This window comes from Canis lupus, chromosome 22, assembly GCF_048164855.1.
Source record: "Canis lupus baileyi chromosome 22, mCanLup2.hap1, whole genome shotgun sequence".
Taxonomy (NCBI): Eukaryota; Metazoa; Chordata; class Mammalia; order Carnivora; family Canidae; genus Canis; species Canis lupus.
In genome coordinates, this window is record NC_132859.1 from 41,459,241 (window position 1) to 41,481,783 (window position 22,543).

Genomic DNA, 22,543 nt, shown 5'->3' on the forward strand with positions numbered 1-22,543 from the left:
CCAGGGCGCGATCCTGGAGTCCCGGGATCAAGTCCCACTTCTGGCTCCTGGCATGGAGCCTGCTTCTCCCTCTCCTCTGCCTGTGTCTCTGCCTCTCTCTCTCTCTATGTCTATCATAAATAAATAAAAATAAGTTTTCAAAAAAAAATTTCTTTTGTGTGCGAATGTTGTGTTTTTATAGGTCCGTCTCACCCATGAAATTAAACACAAGAATATCGTAACTTTTCATGAATGGTATGAAACCAGCAATCATCTCTGGCTAGTGGTGGAACTCTGCACAGGTGAGTATGTGCCAGAAGTGCTACAAATATATCCACCTTAAGTAGTTTTGAAGAAGCCTATATTGTAAGTTGTTATTTTCCTTTTGTATTGCAAATATAAGTATTTGATACTATTGACTATGTTCACTTGTAGCAATGTAGTTTGAGGGTTATTAGGATAAAAAAGCAAAGATAGTTGGTAAGAGGAAGACAAGTAAAATTTGGGCTTAACTTTGGTATAAAATATTACTAAATCACCTGCATAAAAATTTAGAAATATTTTTTTAGTGATTAACTTTTCCAACAAGTTTTCCTAGTTAAAAAAAAAAAAAAAAAACCAAGTATTTTTAGGTCAAGTAGCTCTTAGTAAGCTAATTAGTTTATAATGTGAGCATCTTTTTGTTTTTATAAAGAGAATACTTAACAGTTTATAGAAACGTAAGCAATGTGAAAAAGTACAAAGATGAACCAACAATAGGACCATCTGACAATAATTAGAGATAACCTGTTATAGCTCTTGCTTGTTACAACTTTCTGGGACTATATATAGGGAGGAGAATGACTGAATATATTGGTATTTTCTGGGCTTTTAATTTCTGTGTCTTCAGGGAAAAAGTACCACTGTTAGCTTCTATTTATACATTGAGTAATAATAAAGAGTCGTTAAATATTAAGACTCATTGTAATTTCTAACTTTGTAAGTCTTACCCATTATGTTGGCACTTATAATTTATAAAACTGAATCAAGAAAGAAGTTATTTGGAATAATAATTCATTTGCATTTTGTTTTTTTCTGAATCAATAGGAAAGGACTATGGTTTAATTACTTCCACAGTCATACACACTTTTGTGGTGATCGGGGGACTTTCCCTGTGTTACTTTTTGCTTTAGCTGTTATTTCTGCTCCCTGACCATTGTCATAGCCTTACTAATTTATGCCTGTGTTTTGTTTCAATGGATTGGAAACTGCTCCAAATAAACTTCAAAATACCCCCTACTTTTACCATAGTATTCTGATTGAACTTTCAGATGACAGCTAATAGTATCTATTGATTTATTTTAGGAATGAGAGGGTGAGGGTGGGGATGCTGGGGGATGAGGTGGGGCAGAGAGAGAATCTTAAGTAGGCTCCACTCCCAGCACAGAGCCTGCCACAGGGCTCTATCTCACAACCTTGAGATTGTGACCTGAGCTGAAATTAAGAGTAGGGTGCTTAACCGACTAAGCCATCCAGGTGCCCCAAGGTTTTTTTTTTTTTTTTTTTTTTTAAGAGTTTTATTTGAACCCCAGTTAGGACAGCTGCCTGGGACATACAATCTTCAGAAAGAAGAGTGCTCTGAGGAAGGAACATTATGTTTAGGGTTATATGTGTTTCTCTGAACTTTGCTCCTATTGGCTTTTTATAAAGCCAGGATGCTTTATTTTATTTTTTATTTTTTTAAAGAATTTTTTTTAAACATTTTATTTATTCATAGACACACACACACACACACACAGAGGCAGAGACACAGGCAGAGGGAGAAGCAGGCTCCATGCAGGGAGCCCGATGTGGGACTCGATCCCGGGTTTCCTGGATCACGCCCTGGGCTGGAGGCAGCGCTAAACCCGCTGAGCCACCAGGCTGCCCCAAGATGCTTTAAAAACAAAACAAAACTGTTCCTGGCACTTAAGATGGTAGACATGTGACTGGGACTTTATTTAGACTTCAGAAGAGTATAGAAATAGAATTCACAGTATATCTGCTTTTGCTGTTTCATTTCTTCAGTAATGTATACTAAGTTATGATTTTCTCTTAAGAAAAGACCTCTTTTCTGCCATCCAGTACTTTGTAGAATGTGATCTAACTTTGCACAGAGTAAATGTAGCTATACTTCGCATGATGTGTTCAAATGCAGTTTGGATTATTTACCACTAATTTTAGCAGCTGTTCAATTTTTGAGGAATCTGGAGTTAGAAATCCTAGCACCATAGGGATTCTCCTTTCATCCCACCTGCTTGCTTACTGACTAGTCTCTGAGCCTGAGCAGTATTTCTCTGGGAGCTGGCTCTGGAGTGTGCACACAGATTCCTCTTAGAGTGCTTGAATCATTCACATGTGTATTTTCCCTGCCAGGCTGTCTGTGTGTATGGATTTGATAATTTTTTTAAAATTTTTAAAATTTTTTTATTTTTTTAAATTTTTATTTATTTATGATAGTCACAGGGAGAGAAAGAGAGAGAGGTAGAGACATAGGCAGAGGGAGAAGCAGGCTCCATGCACCGGGAGCCTGATGTGGGATTTGATCCCGGGTCTCCAGGATCGCGCCCTGGGCCAAAGGCAGGCGCCAAACCGCTGCGCCACCCAGGGATCCCTGGATTTGATAATTTTTAAAAGCTCAGCATCCCCCAGCATGGAAGGTCCCAGAGGCACTGTGTTATGCTGGTGTGTTAAAATGGGTGATTTTAATCAACTTACAGGTGGTTCCTTGGAAATGGTTATTGCTCAAGATGAAAACCTCCCAGAAGATGTTGTGAGAGAATTTGGGGTTGATATCATTACTGGATTACATCATCTTCATCACCTTGGCATTCTTTTTTGTGACATTTCTCCTGGCAAGGTAATTCATGACAAGTTTGATTTCTTAACTGCTTCTATTTTAAGTTACAATGCGTTCTCACAGGTGTTTCTATTTTTTAGATAAAATTTAGATAAAATATAGAACATCTTGAAAATTTTATTCTTTTACAGAATTAATTTATGAGAGAGAGAGAGAAAGAGAGAGGATGAGAATGAGAGAGTGAGCCAGCACGATCAGGGGAAGGAGTTAGAAGGACAGGGAGAGAGAATTTCCAGCAGATTCTGTGCTGAGCATTGAGCCTATCCCCTGGAGATCATCACCTGCCAAAACCAAGAGTTGACACCCAACTGACTGAGTCACACAGATACCCCTCGAGTTAATATTAAAAAAAATTATATATATATATATATATATATATATATATATATATATATATATAGCTGTATTTTAGCTATCTGCCGAAGTAGCTTTAGAATGAGAAATCTCCCCTTCTTTCAGAGTTTTTGAGTAAGTGTTATTGCTGCTGAGATATATTGTGAATGAGGAGCTTAGTAGATCTATAAAATAAGACTAAGCTCTTAAATTATATGATTATGAGCCATTGTTTTAGTTTGATAATGCCATTTTTGGCTTTATTGTTTGATTACTATCATTATGAGTCAAAGAACTTATTCTTTGATAAAATCAATGGTCCATAAATAGATGTGTTTCAGTGTAGTAGAGGCATGAAACCTGCTTAGTTTCAGAGTTGCAGGTGATACTGACATTTAGAAGTTGTGTGACCCTGGACAAGTTATCCTTTTTCTCTCTGTGCCTTTGCTTCCTTGTCTATGATATGAAGATGGATTCTATACTATATTTAGGTTGAGCTTCTAGGACACTTTCTGGTGTTTTCAATCAATGGTTTCTATTATTTATAAGTACATATTTTTAGAGATTGTACTTATTACTGGTTTGAGTTGCTACTTTGTTAAAGTGTGCATGATGAAATAAAAAGTTGAATATTGTTAAACATTATTATTGTAGGCCCTCCATAGGAGAATATGATTATTTCTAAAAAATCCCATAAAAACTATATAATGAAGAGAAGTTCTTGTTTGAAATATCTCTATACTTGTGCCAAGTCTACAACCATTTCACTGTCATTATAGCCCTGAAAGCAGCTGTAGATAATATGTAAATGCAGGAGTATGGGTTTGTTTCAATAAAGCTTTATAGACCCTAACATATCAGTTTCATATAATTTACACATGTCAAGATACATTTTTATTTTTATTTTTTGAAAAACCATTTAGAAATGTAAAAACCACTCTTCGCTTATGCTTAAATAAAAACAGGTACTGGCTGGGATTTGCCCAAGCGACTGTATGTCTGCCAACTCCTGTGAGGGAGTTGTTTTAAAGAAGTCTAACATTATATGTTTACAATTTAGGAAATTCATGATGATTGTACTATAACCTTTTCTCTTGAAAAGGGGTTGGCAGGGTTGGGCAGCATGACCGTTTCTGTAACTGAAGTTTTATTGAGACACACCTTTTTTATGTATTGTCGATTGGCTGCAGAGTTGAGTCATCAGGACAGAGACCTTATGGCTTGCAAAGTCTAAAATATTTACTAACTTAAAAAAAAATTGCTGGCCCCTGCCAGTGGTTCTCAAAGTGTGTTCCCTAGACCAGGAGTATCAGCACTGCTTGGGACTCATTAGAAATGCAGAGTCTTGGGCCTCACCTAGACCCATTGAATCAGAAACTCGGGGTAGGGACTAGAAGTTTATCTTAACAGAATCCAGGGGATTCTGGTGCTCAAAAATTTTTTTATTTTTATTTTATTTTTTTTTTCAAAAAATTTTTAAAAGTCACTGTTGTAGGTTGTAGACATGCTCAGTATTTGTGACTAGAGATTAAGGGTAAACCTTAAATTGCTTTTATTTTTTTATTTAAAAAAAAAACTTTAAGTTGCTTTTAAAACCAAAGATTCACTTGATACAAAAGTAACAGAAAAGATAATAACTGTGAAAAGATAAAAGTAACAGAACACTGGCAGGGGGTTCAACAATCACCGAATAATAACTTCCAGTCACAAATTCTGTTAACTGACTTGAGCTGGTCATTGTCAAAAGCCCTTTGCATGTATAACCTCAGGTAATCGTATAACAGTCTGCACAGTTCAGTATTATTTTTCTCACTTTATAGGTGAAGAGACTGAGATTTAGAAAAGTTAAGTAAATTCTCCAGGTCAGACTGCCAATAAGTGGTGGACCTAGGGCTAGATCTCTAACTTCAAAACCCTAGTTTTGAACCTGTGAGTAAATTATGCGTTGGACAGGTGGATTTTCAACTTCTCCTTGAGCTGTCACGGAGGATTGGCAAGGAAAGATTGATTGTTCTATATACGTTGTTCTTCATCTTTCCCAGAGGCATGTGGTTTTTATCTGTGGTTATGATGTGTTCATTTTATACCTCTGAGAAAAGACAGTTTTATATTTGATTCTATTATTAAAATGTTGGGTTTATTTTTCTTCAGCTGCTTTTATTTTTTATTTTATTTTATTTTTTTTTTCAGCTGCTTTTAAAAACTTGTATGCATTTAATTTTTTGAGTAGGATGAAGCAAGAAAACCAGTGCTTAGAGTTCTTCAATGGGATTTGAAGAGGTGCTGATGGAAGTGCAAATGGAACTGGTTTCTGAACATGTTTATTTTTGAATCTTCTTAGATACTCTTGGAAGGGCCCGGCACATTGAAATTTAGTAATTTTTGCTTGGCTAAAGTAGAAGGTGAAAATTTGGAGGAATTCTTTGCTTTGGTGGCAGCAGAAGAAGGAGGAGGTGATAGCGGGGAGAATGTACTGAAGAAAACCGTAAAAAGTAGAGTCAAAGGTATGTGGAGAGCTTATAGATCAGAACCCTGCACTGCTCAAGTCATGTGTTTAGGAGATGATAGACCTTATATTTTTGTCAGTCAAAATAATATATTGGAAATAACAGTGAGTAGAAGTCTGGATATGGAGATGGCTTTGTCCATAGCCTAAAGGTTTTTGTATAGATCCAATACTGTGTAAAGTACAGAGCATCTCTAATAAAGCCTGTATTCTATCCTTGCTTTCTATGTCTCTGACTATTCATGAGAACATAAGGATGGCCATTTTGTCCTGCTTCCTTCTGTATCCTCAGCACTTAGAACAGTGCCTGGCACTCATGAGTGGCTCTGTAGATATTTTTTCAACATTGATGAGTTGCTGATATTCTGAAAGTAAGGGAGATTGTTAGGGTGCATTCTTGAAAGGTGGTTTTGCCAGTGAGATGGGGCCTGGGGTGTTAAGAGTCACTGTACTTGAGGGGAGATTGTGAAGTGATACCTTTTTTTGTAATTTTTTAAAAAATATTTATTAATTTTGAGAGAGAAAAAGCACAAGCAAGGGAGAGGGGCATAGGAAGAGGGAGAGTCCTTGCTGAGGGAGCCCAATGTGGGGTTTGATCCCAGGACCCCAGGATCAAGACCTGAGCCAAAGGCAGACACCCCTGTAATATTCTTTAGAGAGAGCGAGCATACAAGTGGGGCTGTGGGCAGGAGGGGCTCAGGGAGAGAGAATCTTAAGCAGGCTCTATGCCCAGTGTGGGGCTCAATCTTAGGTTGCTGAGGTTGTGACCTGAGCTGAAATCAAAAGTTGGATGCTTTAATGACTGAGCCACCCAGGCATCCCTCTTCTGTGATATTCTATGTGTAAATGGATGGTCAAACCTAACATACGTAATCATTTTTCTATGTTGTCTTTTCTGATGCACTTGTGAACATAGGGACATCATATTCATTTGTTCCTTAGGACATTTATTAAATTAATGTAGAAAGAAATAAAGTACAGAAATCAACAGAAATTTAGACATGTTCTAGATACTGGAAATATCGATGTGAACAAAATGCAAAAATCCTTGGCCTAACTGAACTTGCGTTATAATCGGGGAAGACATTCACTTTCAACACCTATCAGTGATATGCCTGGGCAGGGTGCCTGGGCATCTTGCAGGTCTTATTTATGTTTGCTTTCTGAGGATCTGGGAAAGTAAGGCAAATAGGTCCTCTATAAGTGTTTGCTGCATGAGCATGTATGAAATATGATAGTATAGCAAAAATGTCACATAGGAGAACTTTAAAACTTGAGACCACATGAGACTGCCGCTCTGGCTGTAATAGGTCCTGAAGATATTTGCTGGAAAGTTTACCTCAGTGGAATTTTATTTTCCAAATGATTGATGATTACTCCATGAAAAGAACATTCTCATTGGAAGATGGGAGGCTTTTAGGTGGAATTTTGGTGGGTACTCTGCAACTGCTTAGCTGTGTGACTTAGATATTAGGCGACCCTCTAAGGTTTAGTTTAAACAGTAAATAAGAGAACTTGCTAGCTCAAGAATGTGTTGCTACTTTTTCTTTCTTTTTTTTAAAGATTTTATTCATGAGAGAGAGAGAAAGGCAGAGACCTAGGCAGAGGGGGACGCAGGCTCTCTGCAGGGAACCTGATGCGGAACTCGATCCCAGGACCCTGGGCTGAAGGCAGATGCTCAACCACTGAGCCACCCAGAGGTCCCGAGAATGTGCTACTTCTATATAATGTTAAACTTTGTAGAAAGTATATGTAGCACATCTTAGTGCTATTCACTAAATATTTCCTGTTCTTCTGGATTGCATCTTCTCCCGGCCAAAGCTAAGGAAATATGAGCAGAAGTGATGTGAGTTACTTTGAGGTTGGAATTTTCAGAGCCAGTTTACAGTTTACTACGTTTTTACCCCCCTGTCCTGGTGATGGAGGAACCATGAATTGAGATGGGCCCTCGATCAGCCTGGCTCTTTGAGTGACTCTAAGGATCCGGGCCGCTGGGCTAACATGCAGTAGAAGTGTAGTTGGAGTAATAAATAAACCTTTGTTGGTAAGCTGGTGGGAATTTGGGGTATTACTGCTATATAACTTAATCTATTCTAATGAGAATATTATAATCAAAGGTTCTTTTGATTATTTAAATTGTTAAATTAAAAAGAATATACCTAATTGTGCCACACCACTAACTCAATTGGATTTTCAAAACCTGTTTGTATTCATACGTATCCTTGTAAATGAAACCTGAAAATTAAAAAACATTAAAAAATGTGGGGTACAGATGAAGGCATGTATTTATGGGTGTATTTTCCTCCATTCTTTTTTCACCTTACCAGATCCCTCGTAGGTAGATTGTTTTTGGGATTGATACAAATGCCTAACAGAGTTGTTCTTTATACTTTTAGGATCTCTTACATATACAGCGCCAGAAGTTTTGAGGGGTACAGACTTCTCCATCACCAGTGATCTCTGGTCTTTGGGCTGTCTGCTTTATGAAATGTTTTCAGGTAATTACTTTCTGGTACAGTTTAAATTTTTTTTTTTTTTTTTTTTTTTTTTTTTATTTATGATAGTCACAGAGAGAGAGAGAGGCAGAGACACAGGCAGAGGGAGAAGCAGGCTCCATGTACCAGGAGCCCGACGTGGGATTCGATCCTGGGTCTCCAGAATCGCACCCTGGGCCAAAGGCAGGCGCTAAACCGCTGCGCCACCCAGGGATCCCTCTGGTACAGTTTAAAATCAGAGCTGGGCACACACAAACATTAAATTTGTAGTTTGAAAGAATTTTGCCTGGAAAATGTGAAAAAAGCTGCTTTTCTATATTTTTATGTAACTCATTTCATCTTGCTTCCCTCTGTATTCCTCCTGTATGCTTGGTGTCTAGGCATATGTCTAGAACCTTTGACATATAGGACAAGGGACTTTTGACATACAGATATTTTTAATGATCGTTTGCAAAAATGTGGGTACTTATTAAAAAACTGTGATTATTAGTGGAAATTGTTGTAAAGGTACCTTGTGCCTGTGAATTATTCAGATGTGTCCAGCGACTCATGCAACCCTTGGATCATGGTAATGGTCCATATATGCATTAGCAAATTTGTTAGGATGATAAGTTTTAAATTACAGAAATACAAAAATATCCAGTGTGCCTGATCTGGGCACTTAGTAAGAAGTTATTACTATATATTTTTTCCTGTATATTGCATAATTTTATATCTGTAGGTGAGATTTATTTAGAATTATTGGTGATAGCAAGCTATTGTCTAATTTTGCAGTTTTTCTTATGATTTCAGGAAAACCTCCATTCTTCTCAGAAACTTTTTCAGAATTAATTGAAAAGATTTTTTATGAAGATCCTTTGCCACCAATTCCAAAAGGTAGGGTTTTTAAAAATTATAAATGCAGTTAATTTATAATTGATACTAATGGGACACTTTTGTCCAAAGTTTGTTTTTGATTCCTAACTTCCAAATTTAATTTTTATATATAGTCACAGATTGATATTTTTAGAAATGTTAGCTTTCCTTTTGCTTATTTTAAATTGTTTTTTTCAGACCCTGAAATGAAGAACAAAGTACTACTAATAGATTCCCTCATTTAAAAACACAAATTATTTTGTGCTTCTATATCAACAGAAGTCTGGTTTAAAGATTTTAAAAGCTCAAACTTTTGTGTTTTTTTTTCCCCTTGTGTATCTACCACTTCCTACTTTGTACTCATGTTCCTTGTAGTTATTTCTGTTTAGTGTTCAAATAGGGACAAGTCTGGCATTTGTCAGTGCTTATTTTGAATCAGAATGCCCCTGACAAGTTTTTAAACTAAACTAGGCATAGTTCCAGTGTTTTAAAAGTATTGGAACTTTAATCATATGAATTTTAATGAATGTAACAATCTACCACTAACAGCTTTAAGGCAAGGGGAAAAAAAACCCAAAGGTACAAACATAATAAAGTACTTTGTTGTACACCACACACACACAAAAAAGTGAATCTCAAGACACACAAATTAAAACAGGACTTTACCAAGAAAATTTACATTTTTAAAAGAAAAAAAACTTTTAGAAGTAATTAATGGAAGAACTGGAATATAGAATTCCTTTAGGATTTCAAAGTCATCCTAAGTGGGGAAAAAAAACCCAAAACACGGTTTTGAAAATAGTCCATACTTATTAAAATAAAACTGCATTTCTTCCATTAACTTTTATATTAAAAATGATTTCTACAAAAACTATCTTGTCATGATGACTTCTGATTTTTGTTTGGTTTTGAATACTCATAGTATTGATTATTCTTGTGTCCTGTAAGTTAAGGATTTTTATGCAGGGAAGAGAAATATGAAAATGCAGGTGTCAGAGGTATGGTCAGGATACTTTTGGTGGCCCAGGCTTACCTGGGGATCTTCCTTCGACTGTGGCTGTGGTTGCTGTAAAACCTTCTGTGATGTTTTTGTCCATTGCCCTCATGGCCACTTTAACCAAAGACTGATCATTTGGCTATGGTATATTCTAATTAAAAAAAGCCTAACATTTGGAGAATACTGGAATTGACCAATATCATGATATTGTCATGTATATTATTTTCCTGTTAAAAATCTTTAAAATAAAAAAGGAAGAAAAGAAGGATTGCAAGTATTCTTATCATTTTACATTATAAAGTCAAGTTGGTCAAATTAAGAATGCCTCAGAAAATGAGGCATAATTAAAAGTTGAAGACCAGGGGTAGGAGTTTGTCAGGTTGGTGATCTTTACTGGGCTTATTCAGTAAAGAGAAAGTTTAGAGGTAGTCCAGTCTTAGTTTTTGAGATTCATGTTTTTTTATGGTACAGTAAAAATAGTGTACTTTTATGCCCACACCTCACCCCCCATTAAATGGAAGCTGTAATTGTTAATAATGGATTCAGTGTTCTCTTAAAAATTATATGTGCTTTCAAAATACTATTATTCTAAGTGTTTATGAAGAGTATGTATTCATATACTTACCACTGGTTTTTCTTTTGGGAATCTGTATAGATGGTTCTCTTCCTAAAGCTTCTTCAGATTTTATTAATTTGCTTGATGGTTTACTTCAAAAAGATCCTCAGAAAAGGTATGTATGGATAGCGTTTTAATATGAATGAAGAAGAGGAATCTTTTTCTCATTTCATGTATGCTAAAATGGTACTATTCTTAATATACAGAGAGCTAGTCAGATAACTCTTAAAAAAAAAAAAGCTGAGTTTATGTTGAGTGTTTTCTGTCTGTGGGTTTTTTTTTTTAATTCTAATTAGTTAACACACTGTGTAATATTAAAGATTTATCTATTTTAGAGTGAGAGAGGGTAAATGAGAAGAGGAGCAGAGGGAAAGGGAGAGAGAACCAATCCTCAAGCAGGCTCCTTGCTGAGCAGGGAGCCCAATGTGGGGCTTGATCCCAGTACCCTGAAATCATGAACTTGAGCTGAAATCAAGAGGCTGCTGCTTAACCGACTAAGCCACCCAGGGGCCCCTAACATACATGGTGATAATTAGTTTCATATGTGCAGTACAGTGATTGAACAATTCTGTACATCATCTGGTGCTCATCACAGGTGCACTCCTTCATCCCTATCACCCATTTGACCGCTCGCCCTCCCTGCACCCCCCTCTGGTAACCATCAGTTCTCTAGTTAAGAATCTGTTGCTTGGTTTGTCTCTCTTTCTCTTTCTCTCTCTCTGTTTGCAGGGTTTTTAATCATGAGGAAGTGTTAAAGTCCATTTCTCCTTTTATATATTAAATAGTTGCCTAGTAGGTTGACAGATTTTCTTGTAACTCCCGAATCCAAGAGGGGCATTCCCCGACACCCCCCCCCCCCCCCCCGCCATTGGGGATTTTAGGCTAAAACTGTCTTACACTATTGAACTGGGGATGATGCTATCAAGACAGTTAATGTAGTTATACTGAGTGGTATTTTAATGTGCTATGCTTTTTTGATAATCCTGTCGTAATGAGGGTATCAGGTGAGAAGGTAATAGGCGCAGTATGAATTTTCTGGGTTATAGTAATAGCAGAAAGTTAGAAATCACTGGAATGGGATAGCAGAGGGCAGGAGGGAGGTGGGGAGTCTGGAGGGTGTTTCCCTGGAGTGGCGGACAAGAGCAACTGCTCTCTGGTTTGGATTCTGCCACTAGGTAACTGGGAGGTGGGGGAGTTAGGCAAGTGTTTGGGATCTCTGCTTCAGGGTGTAAATTTCATATAGCATATAAAAAAAAACTTCTCTAGCTTCATTAACATAGAGAAAAATTGCAGAAGGAAATGCTAATTCTCATGTAAGTTTTAGGACAAACCCCTTGTGCTTGAAATGGATGCCTTTAGGATCAGTATTATTTTGCTATGTCTTCCAGAAACCTTTTGATGGGATTCAAATATACTTCATTTAGAATTTGCATCCACATTTCTACATATTTACATCCCTGTACTGTATACTTCATTGCATAAATGATACCGCTCTATCACCTAGTTCTTTCTCTATGTCCAAGTCTTTTCAAATGGCTGCAGAATGTACACATGATAACCATAAGCCCAATAAACATTTAAGTGCTTCTTGATTCAGAATATTATATAGGCTGTTACAGTAAAAATCCTTTTGTGTATTTGTTAGTGTCCACTTAAGCAGTTAGCTCCTTTGGAGTTATTTCTGACAGTGGGGTTGGTGGCCAGAGGCTAAGAACATGAAAACAGTTTGATGCATTTGCTACATTCTTGGAATGTGTGCTGGTTTAGCAACCCTAGAGAGCCCTTTTCCTCCCAGTGTTACAATGGATTTTATTGACCTTATAAATATTTGCCAAACTGCCTGACAAAAAAGAAATTCCAATTTTTATTTCTCTGTTAGTGAGTTTTAAGAGCCCTTTATATAAAACGGATATTATAGGTGATTGCAGATTCTTTTTATTAATCATGTTTTAATTTTTATCAAAGTAGTTTTTAATTCTTTTTCTCTTTTCTTTTTTTTAAGTAGGCTCCATGCCCAGCATGGATCTCCACAACTCTGAAATCAAGACCTGAGCTGAGATGGAGAGTCAGATGCTTAACTGATTGAGCCACCCAGGCACCCCAAAGTTGTTTTTATTTCAATAGAGATCTTTTGAATCATCAAATTTTCTCTTTTGTTTTGAAATTTCAGTCAGGCTTAACCATTCTGAGTCTGATGATTATAACTAGAAGCATACTCTATTAGTAGTAAAAACTAATGCATTGAAAGTGTGGGTTTTAGATACAGCCTAAAGTCATTTTAATGTGGACAATCTAGCTAGATAACATTTTAGCTCCTGCACAGAAGTGTGACTCTGTAAAATCATGAGGCTAATTTTCTTATTTCTGAATGAAGTTCTAAAAATGAAGTCCCAAAAATGAAATGTATGAAGCAGGGAAGGTATGTAGACTAAAGGATGACAGAATTATAGATTGATAATATCTGATGTGTTTGCTTTAAAATTTTAAGCTAATTATAGATTCCTTTTATAGGCTACGTTTGAGAACCCAAAATGTTTTCATCAGGCTCTGTGGAATATGAACCCTGAGACTTCTAATATTTAGTTGTCAGACTCTTTAGTTCTGTACCATTTAAGGCTTCTGAATTATTTTTTTGTTGTTGCTAAGAGATTAATTGTATACTAAAATGAAAATAGGGACACTGGGATGACTCAGTTGGTCAAGCATCTGACATTTGGTTTCCGCTTAGGTCATGATCTCAAAGTCGTGGGATCAGGCTCTGAGTGGGTCTCCATGCCCAGTGGATAGTCTGCTTGAGATTCTCTTCCTCATTCTCTGTACCCATACACGCAGTCTCTTTCTCTCTAATAAATAAATTAAAAAGAAAGTATGAAAGAATTGCTGAGGTACATTCATATAGAGAAATTTATAAATCATAAAACCTAGTAGATGTATTTGGGACATGACTTGGCAATTATGCATGGTGAATCATGTTAAAATAGAACTTTAACATTTGTATTTTATTTAGATTAACTTGGGCGGGCCTACTGCAACATTCATTTTGGAAGAGTGCTTTCACTAGGAAAGATCGGGAATCAAGCACCGAGGATTCCAATGTCAGGTAGTATATAAGCTTATCTTTGTGTGGGGGCATGGTTATTAAATGATTGCACTGACTACTGTTCTGTCAATGCAGCATCAATGATATGACTTTCTCTGCTTACTAGGAGAAAATCAAACATTTGATTAAGCATTGCTTAAAGAGTTTATCCATGAATTTGATGTTCTCAATTTTGTTCATTTTCTGATCAGTTGTTTATTATCCAGTGAGTGATTTTAGTATGGTGGTCATTAGCTCTAAAAATGTAACACTTTCCACCTTGCCAAGCACACGGTAGGATCTCATTTACTCCTTTTGAGTTAGGTGTGGTTACACGATTTGCTTTGGCTAATGAAATGTGAACAGAAGTGATGTTCATTCTGTATAAAAAATTTATGAGCCCCTGAGATTTGACACATTTCTTCCTCCTGATGAGGCACCTGCGACGAAAATGTCCAAATGGGGTTGCTGTCAAGCTAGGTCTTCAGTGACTGTGATGAGCGTAGCTTCCCTGCCAAGCCTTCAATGGCTGTGTATGTGATTGCGACAAAGTTAAGAGATTCTAAGCCACTGGGATTTGTGGGTTGTATATTACCAGAGCATACCCTAGTTCCTGTCTGATTCTGACTAATACATCTCATTTTTATTATGAAATCTTCTTAGCCCAGGACACCTACACAAGTGACCATATTAAGAACAAGGTGAGGGGGATCCTTGGGTGGCTCAGCGGTTTAGCGCCTGCCTTTGGCCCAGGGCGCGATCCTGGAGTCCCGGGATCGAGTCCCACATCGGGCTCCCGGCATGGAGCCTACTTCTCCTTCCTCCTTTGTCTCTGCCTCTCTCTCTCTCTCTCTCTCTCTATGTCTATCATAAATAAATAAATGTTAAAAAAAAAAAAAAAGAGCAAGGTGAAAAGTGGTCGAATAAAGTTCTGCTAATTGACTTGGCTCCCCCTCCACTTATTTAGTGGTGAATAGTTGTCTGATTCTTGATTTTGATCTTGGCAAATTCGGTATATAGGAGAGAGAAGTCTGAATTCTATTTAAGGTCTCTCCCAAACTTGGGTTTCTCTGATGCAGTAAGTTTCAGCCCTGTTCTCACCATTGTGTTAGGCTCTGTGGGGACTACAGAAAGCAGGGCTCTGGTCTCACTCCTCCAGCATCAGCAAGTCATAGAACACCTCTGACCTTAGTTTGTCATCTTCCTTTTTAAATCTATATGCCTTTGATTTCTTTTCTTGCCTTATTGCCCTTACTAAGACTTTTTCAGTAAGATGTTGAATGAGGAGTGATGCAAGTGAACATCTTGCCCTGGTTTCTGTGTCTAGGATGAAAGCATTCAGCCTTTCACCATTAAGTATAATGCGCTGGAGGTTTGTGTAGCTGTTCCTTTTCACTTTGTTGTTTTTTTTTTTTTTTAATTTTTTTTTATTTATTTATGATAGTCACAGAGAGAGAGAGAGGCAGAGACACAGGCAGAGGGAGAAGCAGGCTCCATGCACCGGGAGCCCGATGTGGGACTCGATCCCGGGTCTCCAGGATCGCGCCCTGGGCCAAAGGCAGGCGCCAAACCGCTGCGCCACCCAGGGATCCCCTCCTTTTCACTTTGAATGAACATTCAATTTTGTCAAATGCCTTTTTGTATCAGTTGATAAGATCATATTGGTTTTCTTTAGCCTGATTATGGACTCCTACATAAATTGGTGGTATTCAAATATTGAGCCAGCCCTGCAATCCTGCAATAAACCCCACCTAGTCATGCTGTGTTATAATTTTTATGTTTTGCTGCAAGTGTTTGGGGCCAAGTGGCAGGAGGACAGCGAGATAGGAGAAAAAAGAACAACAGGGATTTGCCTCCTGTTCTTGAGATCATAGCTGTTTGATTTTTTTTTTAAGATTTTATTTTTTATTTATTCATAGTGAGAGAGGCAGAGTCACAGGCAGAGGAGAAGCAGGCTCCATGCAGGGAGCCTGACATGGGACTCGATCCTGGGTCTCCAGGATCACACCCCTGGCTGCAGGCGGCGCGAAACCACTGTGCCACCATGGCTGCCCTCATAGCTGTCTGATTAGAGAAGATACCCCTCCCGCAGTTTTAGGCACTGGCTAGAAGCTGCTGCTCTCCTAGCTAGCTGCTGCAGGATTACCTGGAGGCTGGGACAGAGTAAAATGGAAAAAAGAAACAAAAACAAAAACAAAAGCCCCACCCAAACCAGGAGATTTCCCCTGCTTTGACCCTTAGAGATTCCCTTTCCTATTTCTTAGAACAGAAGTAAGTAGGAAGCTTCTCTTGGTGGCTCCTTTGGTCTGTACTTACTGCTTTTGAACTCAGGCCAGGCAATACTCGAAGAGGGGGAGAAAAGGGAGACTCATTGTTGGTTTATTGGTACTTTGAATTCTGGTTTCCTTCTTCAACCTAAGTGCTGCTGTTTATTTTTCAGGGATAAGGTCTATAAATTCAGTAGAATGCCTTAGATATAGTAAGTGCTCATTTTAGCTGCCTAATGACAATACTTTCCAACTCCATGGCTTTGCAAAATGTTATGTGTAATTTAATGATCTTTTCCCACCTCTTGGTCTACATAGAAAATTATAGAAAACTCAAAATAAATTTGACTGTGTTGGTTTTCTCTGGTTGAACAGCAAAAAAGTGATGGAGCATTCTGGGACGCGAGATTCCAAGGAGTTTTTGAAGCCTCCGAGTGGACAAGCCAAGGGGGAGAAGAGTGGTCAGCGACTAAGTCACTCTTTTAGACTAGGTGAGCTCTTGCTGGAGCATGTTTGTGCCCTTTAGGGTGCTGTTTCTGAGTGCTTCTAGTTTTTGTTACCATTCTCTTGAAATTCTGTCTGCATCCTCCTCTGCTCATGATATTTTTTATCCTTTATGGATAATATTTTTCTTTCTTGCCACAGAAAATCCATCTGAATTGCGGCCCAAAAGTACTGTTGGGGGTCAACCGAATGAATCCATGTTTCTACTCAGGTAGGTAAGATGACAGAGCCTAAGGAATCCATGGGACATGACAGCGAGGTCATCCCAAAGCATCTGTTATCCAGGTGCCAAACTATGTTAGAGATGAAGGATAGTGATGTGAATGTCAAATTTCGGGTTCAATCTCTGCTTTCAAAGTTACTGTTAAGTGCTGGCCAATGAAATGTTGATTTGGCTGTGCATTTTTTAAAAGTTTTTAACCAAACCACAATCTTTCCTATTCACAAGGTTTAAAACCTTTTCATTTTATACTTTCCCTTCAAATAGAATTGAATTTGAAATTTTAGCAGTTCAGCTTCTTTATTGGATAAAGACTTACAGGAAAGAGCAGATTATGTTTTTTTTTTTTTTTTACATGTTTTATGTGTAGGCTTAAGTAATATTTGTTTAATGTAGTCATTGAAATAATTTTAAAAAGATCAGAATGGTATTTTAATATGATTAAGGCCAACGTGTTTAAAATTTTAGTAATGTGTGTTGTGTTTATAGTTTTAGTCGTATACACAAATAGTTTTAATGACATAGGGGTTATAACAGTGAACTATAATTTCTTGACTTGTTTTACCCTACTTAAAGTATGTTAAATTTATCTACATAGATTCTAGATGTTTTAAGTTCAGTTTTAAAAAAACCTTTTTATAATCTTTGGCATGTTAAATAAGTACTTGTTCAATGAATGAATAAACAGATAAGTGAGAGGGAAGAATCCTGATATTTAGGAATTTGAAGGAATTCATTGAAAAAGACTCTAATGATCTGAGTCAAAGATTTTTTTTTTTTTTAATGTTAAAAAAAAATCAGAGACCCAAGAGTAATGGATTGACCCACAGAGTATGAGACCATTTTAAAGGGTAGGAGAAATCATTAAAAATAGACGCAGATTGGGAACCCTGGGTGGCGCAGCGGTTTAGCACCTGCCTTTGGCCCGGGGCGTGATCCTGGAGACCCGGGATCGAATCCCACGTCGGGCTCCCGGTGCATGGAGCCTGCTTCTCCCTCTGCCTGTGTCTCTGCCTCTCTCTCTCTCTCTCTGTGTGTGTGACTATCATAAAAAAAAAAAAAAAACATAGACGCAGATTATTACTTGTTTCTTAAATAGGTACCAAGATAATATTCCATTTAAAACGTTTTCTGGGGACACCTGGGTGGCTGAGTGGTTGAGCATCTGCCTTCGGCTCAGGTCATGATCCCGGGGTCCTGGGATAGAGTCCCACATCGGGCTCCCTTTGAGGAGCTTCTTCCTCTGTGTATGTCTCTGCCTCTCTGATTCTCATGATTAAATAAATAAAATCTTAAAAAAAGTTTTCTGAAATAAAATTGTAAATCTTTTCCATCCTTTGTAGAATGTCCAATCTATTTTATTATGTCAATCCTGATACCAGCAGACATTTAAAAAAATAATAAAATCAATGTTTTAAGGTTTCTAGTTAAAATAGAAGGTACTGTATATAACATAGGTTCTATAAATACAAGAAATAATAAATTAGCCAGGAAATTGCTTTAAAGACATTTACTGAAAAAGTGTTGGATAAACACAAATTTAGAGTTTAAATATATGAGATCATGTAGAATCTTTATATTCGACCAGTTTTTCTGTGAGATAGATGTCCGTCCCCCCCCTCCCCCCCCCGCCCCGTAATAGTAAACAGTTTCTAAAATCTGAGTAGTATTGACTGGTCTGTATTTTCCAGTTCTCGTCCAACTCCAAGAACGAGCACTGCAGTGGGATTAAGTCCTGGTGAGGATATGATTCAACATTCACCACAGAAAACTTCTCCTTCAACCAAGGTGAGCAGAGAGGGGATTTTCCCTTTTTTTTTTTTCCCCCACATAAGATATAGAGAGGCAGAAGAATAATTGCCACGTTGATCTCCAAACTATTATTGAAACAACAAATTTTACAATTAAGTCCTCTTTGATCACTGGTTTTTCTGGTAAGTACTCTTAAGAGAGAATTGTTTCATAATTATTTCTTTGATAACAGCTTTCCTGAGATATGATTGACAACCCATGTAATTCACCCATTTGAAGTGTACAATTCAGGGCCTTTGAGCATATTCTGAGTCCTGCAGCCATCACCATGGTCAGTTTGAGAACACTCATCATCCCACAAAGAAACCCCACACCTATGAACAGTCACTCCTGTTTTCCCTCAATTAATTTCTCTTGCCTCTCACCTGGGAACCACTAATCTCTCTGTCTTTATAAATTTGTCTATTCTGGATATTGCATATAAATGAAATAACACAGTATGTGTTCTTTTGTGACTGGCTTTTTTCACCTAACATAATGTTTTCAAGATTCATCGAAATCATAGCATATATCAATCCATGTTCTTTTTTATTGCCAAAAGATAATCTGTTGTATATACTACATTTTATGTTTCCATTCACTGGTTGGTGGACATCTGGGTTGTTTCCACCTTGCGGCTATTGTGAATGGTGCTGCTGGGAATGTTGGTGTACATTATTTTGAGTGGATGTGTGTTTAATTTCTCTTTAACCCTGCAGGAGTGTAATTGGGGCATCCTGTGGTAACTCTGTTTAATCTTTGAAGAACTGCCAAACTGTGTTCCAACATGGCTGGGCCATTTTATATTGTCTCCAGCAGTGTGTGAAGACTCTAGTTTTTATTCATCCCTAACAAGACTTGTTATTGTCTTTTTTCTAATTGTGATAAAATCTAATTTAGGTAAAATTTATCATTTAACTATTTTTAAGTGTACAGTTCTGTGGCATTAAGTGTATTCCCGTTTTTGTGCAGCTGTTACCACCATCCAGAACATTTTCATCATCCCAAACTGAGACTGTGTTTAGTGTACCCACTAAACAATCATTCCCCATATCCCTTTCCTCCCAGCCCCAGTAGCCATGATTCTCCTTTCTGTCTCTGTTTATTTGCCTAGTAGTCTCATAAAAGTGGAACCGTAAAATATTTGCTCTTTTGTGTCTGGCTTATTATACTCAGCATATCTTCAAGGTCTATCCATGTTGTAGCATGTGTCAGAATTTCATTCCTTTTTAAGGCTGAATAATATTCCATTGTGTGTGTAATACCACATTTTGTTTATCCATTCATCCATCTTTGGACATTCTGTTTGCTTTAATGTTTGGGCTGTTGTGAGTAATGCTGCATTATAGCCATACTGGGGTGTGTGAAAATATATCTAGTTTTGATTTGTATTTCTTTTTTTTTTTTTTTTAAATCTTTATTTATTTATGACAGTCACACACACACACAGAGAGGCAGAGACATAGGCAGAGGGAGAAGCAGACTCCATGCACCGGGAGCCCGACGTGGGATTCGATCCCGGGTCTCCAGGATCGCGCCCCGGGCCAAAGGCAGGCGCCAAACCGCTGCGCCACCCAGGGATCCCCTTGATTTGTATTTCTGATGGTTAATTACATTGAGCATCTTTACATATGCTTTCGGACCATTTGTATATTTCCTTTGAAAGAATTCAAATCTTTACCTGGTTTTTGAGTTGTAGGAATTCTTTATGTATTCTGGGTATGTGACTTGGTGGTGGTGTCCTTTGAAGTACAATTTTAATTGTGACGTAGTTCATATTTGTGTGTGCGTGTTTGTTGTTGCATTGTAGTTGTCTTGGCATTCTTGTTGACTAGCAATTTAAAGGTGAGGTTTATTTCTGGATTCTCTAGTCTGTTGATCTATGCATCTTTTCTCATGGTGGTAGTATAGTAACTGGTTAGTTTGTGTGTGTGTGTGTGTGTGTGTGTGTGTGTTTTAAAGAGAGGTCACGAGGAGGGGGAAGGCAGGAGATGGGGGGAGGGTGGAAGGGAGAGAGAGAATCCCAAGCAGGCTTCATGCCCAGCACAGAGTTCAGCGCAGGGCTTGATTTTATAACTCTGAGATCATGACATGAGCTGAAATCAAGAGTTGGACACTTAACCAACTGAGCCACACAGATGCCCTGATAATTTTTTTTAAAAGTAGATTCCACACCCAACATGGAGCCCAATGTGGGGCTTGAACTCATGACCCAGAGATCAAGACCTGAGCTGAGATCAGGAGTCAGGTGCTTAACCAACTGTGCCACTCAGGCACCCCTAGCTAGCCATTCTTGATCCTTGCAGTTTTAAGTAAGTTTTGAAGTTAGGAGGTATGATTCTCCCAACTTTGTTCTTTTTCAAGATGGTTTTGGCCATCCTGGATCCCTTGCATTTCCATGTGAATTTTAGGATCAGTTTGCATGCTTCTGTAAAGAAGCCAATTGGGGATCCCTGGGTGGCGCAGCGGTTTGGCGCCTGCCTTTGGCCCAGGGCGCGATCCTGGAGACCCGGGATCGAATCCCATATCAGGCTCCCGATGCATGGAGCCTGCTTCTCCCTCTGCCTGTGTCTCTGCCTCTCTCTCTCTCTCTCTCTCTGTGACTATCATAAGTAAATAAATAAAAAAATTAAAAAAAAAACTATTAAAAAAAATAAAGAAGCCAATTGGATTGTGATAGCAATGATGTTGAATCTATGGGTCAATTTGAGAGGAGTATTGCTATTTTAACAATGGAAAGTTTTCCTCCATGAATGTGGAATGTCTTTCTATTTGTTTAGGTCTTTAATTTTTTTCAGTCATTTGTTTTTGAATGCAGAGATATTTTGAATTAAAGTTTTTCCAAGTTACTATATTTAGTCTTGAGAGAGAGAATTGCTTTCATTTGTTTCTGTAACTTTTATGTAATGTGAAATGCATTTAGGTTGCATGAAACTTATTTCTGCATTGAAATATAAATGTGTTATAATAAAATCTCATTCTAATTAGTTCTATGTGAGATAGAAAATCAATATAAAAGTAAAAAATGCATTTTGAAATGTTAGAGATATTAAATCTCTTCTGGCACGTGGTTATTGTAGATGAGTGCACTTAATAATTTTATTGAGAATATTCAAGCAGTAATGATAGAAGTACTACATAAGAGTTTATCTTTTATAATTTAAGTGATACCTTTTAATTCAATTACAATTTTTTTTAAAGATTTGACAGCAGAAGCAGGGGCTGGGTGGCAGGCAGGAGGAGAGGGAAAGGGAGAAGCACGCTCTCCATTGAGCAAGGAACCGGAGGTGGGGTTCAATCTCAGGATTATGACCTGAGCTGAAGGCAGATGCTTAACTGAACCACACAGATGCCCTACAGAACTTTTATATTAATTGTAGGAAACTTGGAAACTGTACAAGAGAACAAAAAATAAAAACTACTTCTAATTTAATTACCCAAAGGAACCACTGGTTACTTTTTTTTTTTTTTTTTTTAAGATTTTATGTATTTATTTATGAGAGTCAGAGAGACAGGCAGAGACAAAGGCAGAGGGAGAAGCAGGCTCCATGCAGGGAGCCTGATGCGAGACTCCATCCCAGGACTTCCGGATCGCACCCTGGGCCAAAGGCAGATGCTAAACCGCTGAGCCACCCAGGAATCCCCGTATTTCATTTTTATAATCTGTTATCTATGCATGCATTTTGTTTATATATAGGAAATTAATTTTCACCTATAAATTTCTGATTGGTCTACTTGATTCTTTTTTTGTGTATTTTTTTAATTGGGGTCTACTTGATTCTTATACTAGTTTAATGTAAGAATATAATTTAAGTCATTCATGTTGGCCTTTCTTTGAAGTTTTTCTATCTTGAATATCTATGCCTTTAAGCATTAAAATTTTTCTTTTACAATGTTGCCCTGTACTTTTAATGTATTTTTTCCTATGTCCATTTTCTAAGTTGTGAAGGGGGTGGTCTTGGTTTCCAGGAACTTTATTAGCTAATTATTTTAATCCTTTATTCATGCTTCTGCCTCAGTTTT

The 22,543-nt window shown here is 37.6% G+C and overlaps 1 protein-coding gene across 6 annotated transcripts in view; it reads left to right on the forward strand.

The window, feature by feature from the left end:
* Window positions 1–22,543, forward strand: part of ULK4 (unc-51 like kinase 4) — a 591,708-nt gene that overhangs the window by 9,979 nt on the left and 559,186 nt on the right. For 5 of the 6 annotated variants that reach the window (XM_072793220.1, XM_072793224.1, XM_072793223.1 and 2 more), the window contains exons 3-12: window positions 182–281; window positions 2,718–2,857; window positions 5,532–5,694; window positions 8,093–8,194; window positions 8,984–9,067; window positions 10,699–10,774; window positions 13,667–13,759; window positions 16,381–16,496; window positions 16,651–16,720; window positions 18,421–18,517. In XM_072793220.1, coding sequence (XP_072649321.1) covers window positions 182–281; window positions 2,718–2,857; window positions 5,532–5,694; window positions 8,093–8,194; window positions 8,984–9,067; window positions 10,699–10,774; window positions 13,667–13,759; window positions 16,381–16,496; window positions 16,651–16,720; window positions 18,421–18,517 — 1,041 coding nt within the window. Of the gene's footprint in view, window positions 1–181; window positions 282–2,717; window positions 2,858–5,531; window positions 5,695–8,092; window positions 8,195–8,983; window positions 9,068–10,698; window positions 10,775–13,666; window positions 13,760–16,380; window positions 16,497–16,650; window positions 16,721–18,420; window positions 18,518–22,543 lie in introns of those variants that run through there. The other variant, XM_072793225.1, reaches the window with a different exon arrangement.